Raw genomic sequence first — 5,374 nt, 5'->3', positions numbered from 1 at the left:
AGTGCACTCAGGTGGGGGGGGAAGGAGGAAGGGGAAGAGGATCATCCGGCATGAGCGTGGGGAAGTTAAAACTCAAGTTTCATCAGGGGAGGGGTTTTCTCCAGCCCCGCCCACTTCCACTCTCCAGGTATTCCCTGGCACTCACTACCCATCTGTTGGGAGAGGAATAGTAAGGAGGGAGCACAGCGCGAATCCGGGAGCTCAGTCAGGCGGCAATAAGGTGTGCCGAGCTACCGGAGGGACCCGGCAGCGACGAAGGCGGCAGCCCCGAATTTCTGGCCCTTCGGCCAGTTGACGTGGCCCTATTAAAACCCGAGGCCGGGAGGATGGACCCCGCCCTTTTGGAACTAGCCTGAGTCTAGACCAAACCACTTTCTTCCGATTCCCGCCCCGCTCCCCGCTCCCGCCGGAGGCCCGTTCCTTCCCCAACTTTCCCCTCGCATCAACCAGCCCAGGCTAAGAGTTTAAGCGACCTTTATTAGACTATTTCAACAACAGGTTGCTTTACAGCTGCGGAGGTCCGTGGCCCAGCCCCAGTGCGCTACCTGGACCCCCACCATAAAGCCCGCAAGTTGCTCAAAGGGCCTTTTCTGCAAACAGCAAGTCTCAGGTGCCCTGATCGTCGGCCCTCTGCCTAGGAGCCCCTATAAAAATACGTTTTAAATAAGAAAATGAGCTTCCTAGCCAATCTGCATCCCACAGCTTTATTTAATAGCATTCTGGGTTATACTGTAAATAATAAATTTTCCTTATTCACGGCTAATGATCGATTATAATCATCCTGTTAATTATAAATACCAACCAGGTAAATAAAATAACACTATTCAGCAACCAATCCCTCCCACCTAGAATCAAATACCCCGATCAGGGGGCCAGATTTTCCATTCTCCTCGTAATGAATATTTCAGTATTTTTTCTAAAAGGTTACATCCTTCTCCATTCTCAGACCACACCCAAGACTGACTGGAATCCAAATGGGGTTAAATGGTTAATCCCAAACCTTTAACTTCACACCCCGAACAAGATGGTACTACTGAACTGTTCCATGGCACTTTGCAAAATCCATTTGTATATCACCCTTTCTCCATATTTTATTGGCCCAATTAGGGATAGGGGGCCCCCAATACTACTACTCACCAGTTTCTGTTAGAAGAAAAGTACTCCTGTGCCACACATTCTTATTTATCCTTTCCAAACTCTATTGGAATTAATATAGGACCCTGCCTTTCTCTTTAAAAATATTCCTATTTCTCTCTACATTCTTGCAAAATAAGAGGATCTCTCCATTATCATTACTTAGGGGGAAAAAGGTAATAATTAAAATTTACCTCCCCACTATGCTCTACATATGTTAGCAAAATAATTTGTCCTACCTATTTTTCTTAACAATTTGTTCCTTAAAGAAAAAAGCATGTAAAATGTCTACAATTGAATGCTACTCAGTAGGTGCAGGTGAGTTAACTCTTCCTACCTCTTACACCACTGAAATCCAGAAATGAAGAAGGTGGTTATTCTTTAATGTTACCGGGAATCTTTGGAAAAACAAGACTTTCCAGTAACTGCTATCTGTGTAAGGAAATGATCTTTTTTTTTCCTTCAAGTATACTTTGTGATAGTAGCAGTACTAGGCTTGGGGTGTTATTTCAACACCCATGAGTGAGGCTGCCCTTTGAAAGTTAAAGGAGCTCTGAGACTATCTTGATAGCAGCTTAATCTTTTCCCAGGGGTTTTCATATTGAATCACAACACATCAAAACCAACCAGACAAAAATATCAAAACCAGACAAACATACTCAACTTCAATACAAGAACATTTGTTCTAAATAAAGTTCAAACCATTGTCTTCAATGCTCTCTAAAAGTGAGAAATAGGTGGGGAAAGAAAGAGTCATTAATCCAAATCAATTTTTAAATTGTCTTCCTACTAATCCAGTCTAAAGTAAAAATTTAAGTTCTGGTCTTTGATTGGATCCAAAGAATACTGTGATGCAGGTGATGAAGTTGCAACGATGAACTACATATCAGACTCTTCTTAAAAATAAGGAAGCAAGGTCCTTCTACCCCACACCCCAATAACAGAATAAAGTCATCTCTGAGCAGCAGGCTGAGTTATTTAATACAACAGTTCCCTCAAGTCGAAGGCAGCTCCTCAATAGCGGTGAGTGTACCAGTCGTTATTGTTGATCTGCAATAATTCAGTCACAACCTGCAGGATGTTATGGTTGTGCTTCTTCAATAGCCTCAGGTTCAGCTGCCTATCGCAGAACCCCATTTCAAACAGATGGGCCATCAGGGCTGCTGTCTGATCTTCAGAAACTATAGGCTGTGCACAGGCAACAACAAAATCATTCCTTTACAATTTAATCAAGTATTTTCTTTATACATTCTCTGCATACCTCTAGCACATTCCAGACATCTTTTGAAAACACAATATAAGCCCCCTTGAGTTATATGTGTAGCAATGAAAATTGGGGGAGAGGGGACATGGGGAAAAAACATACAGTTCATCTAGTCCAATCCCGTCATTTTAGATGAAGAAACTGTGGCCCAGGGAGTTTAGTTGAAGTGTTCAGACAGCATGGTAAGTAGCAGTTAAGACTCAGGTCTTGTGACCCAAAATCCAGTACTCTTTCCATTAGAGCATACTGTCTCTCAACATTTCAGAAGAGGATAATTCAAGAAAGAAATATGAGTTGGCAGTTACTCTTTAAGGAGTCAAGAGAGGAAAGAAGGAGCTTTGGAGATAATATTCTTTCAAATGGGGTGGAAAAGGAAGAAAAAACAGAGGCTATAATGAAAATGTGGCAAAAGAAACTTGGACAGCTACCCAGATCTAGATAAAGAACTATTAAGAACTTCTCTTCTTGAGGCCTTTTTACAATGATATTAGGAAATGGTGACCTGGGCACAGTTAAAGAAAATAACACACATACTGACCTGAGCAGTGACTGGTGGCCCTGCAAATAGGGCCTTGTAGGCAGAAGCAGCAAAAGACATGGCACCCTTCACCAGCCCTCCAGTAATGCTACTCCCATGGTAGTACCTGTGGAGGAAGGACCAAATTATCTCCAACAGATAAAGTAAACAAAAACATTCCTTTAAGATACTCTGAACTGCAGATTCCTACAAAAGAAAAAAAAAGGGGGGGGGATTTCTTCAAACACACATACACACACTCTCTCTCAAAAGAAAATCCAATTAGGTACCTTCCTATCTGTTTTTCAAATTAAAATTTTGGTTCAACTCTCGGGCAACTAATTAGAATTAAGTACTAAAGAAATCAAATTCTACAGAATACTAGCCCCACACTTATACCATGTACACACTGGGAAAGTAAAAGGGAGAAGAGAAGGAAGGGCAACTGGCAGTTATTCTGAGTTAATCTAAGGGAAACACCTCTCAAAAAATACAAGGAAAAGCCAACTCTGATGCTAAATTGGTGAAAATGTAAATCAACAGAACAAACCAATAGAATTCTCAAAGGAAATTCAATTCAACAAATATTTAAAGATCTACCCATAATATTGTACTAGTACTGTGAAAAAACACATTTTAATAAGACTGGAGTTTTGGGAACTATGAACAGAAATGGAATGTTAGTATAGACAGTACTATGGAATTATGACAGAATGGGAAAAGGTAGTATTTTAAAAGACCAATAAAAATTCCATTATGTTGGAAAAAGGAAAATGGGAAGGTATTACAGCTCTAGAGAAAATTATAAACAAAGGTCCTGCTTGTCTGGTATGAGGATAGAGCTTTTTTTTCTCTCCTTTTTATTTTGCTGAGGCAATTGGGGTTAAGTGATTTGCCCAGAGTCATACAATGTCTGAGGCCACATTTGAACTCAGTTCCTTCTGACTTCATGGCTGGTGATGAGTACAGAGCTCTTGGAAGATAACTGCTATAATCCTAGATTGTAAATGGCCTTGAATAGGAAGCCACTGAAGAATTTTTAACACAAGAATCATATATTAAATTTATACATAAGGAAAACAAGTATAGTATGAAAGATGGTTTTCAGGGTAAAAAGAATAGACGTAGAAACAGTCTGTCAGCAAAACTATTGCTATTAGTACAGACAGTTGGCAATGAAAACTATATAAGAGGGTGATACTGTGACAAGATATTAGAGGATAGAGTTGAAGATTTCAAAGACTAAATCAGCAAAAATTGGTAACTAATTCGATACAAGAGGCAGAGAAGAGCCAAAAACATATCAGTTTCAAATGTGAAAGCCAGGAGGGAACAGTGATGTCACAGATAGAAACATGAAGAACAGGTTTTTAGGGATGAGATCATCTAAACTGGGAAAACGTTACATTTGGGGTGCTGACAGATGAAAATCAAGATGTCCTACAGTGGAGAGAGAACTCGGCAAGGGGTCAAGCCTGGAATCATAAATGTAGGAGTCATGTGCATAGGACAACTAATTGAAACTGTGCATGTGAAAAAGACAGTTGAGTATACACACACACACACACACATATACACACAAATATATGTATGGATAGAAAAGATATGTATGTATATGTGGGAATATGTGTGTATATGTGTATGTATATATCTACATATGTATAAATAAAAATAAATTTTCTTAACTATAGCTTGCCTGTGATTTGTGGGGAGGGATGAAAGGGGGAAAATAATAAAGTAAAAAAGTTGCACAGAAGAGGACAAAAGAACAATTTACAAGGAAGTAAAGAGAAGATGGACATTCATGAATACACACACACACACACACACACATACACACACACAGTGAAGAGGCTGAGGACAAAATCATGTAGAAGACAAGCTTTAAGATGCTATGAAAAGGAAGAGCAGTCAGTGAGAGCAGAGAAGAAGAAAGCAAGGGGTAGAAGGGAATCTGAAGTAGGGAATACATGTTCTCTGAGATAGGAGGCAAGTACAGAAGAAAGGAGTTGAGAATGTACCCATCAGGTTGTCTCAATGTTCTCATTGAAGTAGGAGGCTAATATTAACTTTAACATGAGGAATGAGGGCAAAAGAAAAGCCAAGAGTTTGAGAGAGGAAAAGGTTTGCAAATTTTAATCAATTTTCCTATAGAATCATTGATTAGGAAAAAGGGAACATGTCTCCAACTCCTCGTTTTACAAATAGGGAAATTTATTTGTCAAAAGCCACACGGGTAGTGAAACTTTTGACTCCATATTCACTGCTTTTGCCATTATACCAAGAGACCTTCTTGGTCTCTATCCTGACCATAAGGATATAATTGTATATATGTGCTAGGGAGCTCAATGAGTGGAGGGTGTTTCTGGTTTGGGAAGGTCTAAGATCTTGCAAAATAATTTTTGCTTTATAAATTCAATTTATTGCCCAACCAATTTAAAAGAAAGGGAAAAGTGAAA

The 5,374-nt window shown here is 39.7% G+C and overlaps 1 protein-coding gene across 33 annotated transcripts in view; it reads right to left on the bottom strand.

Moving 5' to 3' along the window:
- Positions 1-457: 457 nt before the first annotated feature.
- Positions 458-5,374, bottom strand: part of NBR1 (NBR1 autophagy cargo receptor) — a 31,849-nt gene continuing 26,932 nt past the window's right edge. For all 33 annotated transcript variants that reach the window (XR_012481227.1, XR_012481228.1, XR_012481229.1 and 30 more), the window contains 2 exons: positions 2,937-3,042; positions 458-2,322 (listed from right to left, as the gene is read on the bottom strand). Coding sequence is in view for 30 of the 33 variants with exons in the window: in XM_074261686.1 (XP_074117787.1) it covers positions 2,149-2,322; positions 2,937-3,042 (280 nt within the window). In the remaining 3 variants the exon portion in view is untranslated. The remainder of the gene's footprint in view (positions 2,323-2,936; positions 3,043-5,374) is intronic.

The sequence above is a fragment of the Sminthopsis crassicaudata genome, chromosome 4 (assembly GCF_048593235.1).
Source record: "Sminthopsis crassicaudata isolate SCR6 chromosome 4, ASM4859323v1, whole genome shotgun sequence".
Lineage (NCBI taxonomy): Eukaryota > Metazoa > Chordata > Mammalia > Dasyuromorphia > Dasyuridae > Sminthopsis > Sminthopsis crassicaudata.
Note: the sequence above shows the minus strand (reverse complement) of the source record. Positions and strands in the feature narration are given on the sequence as shown.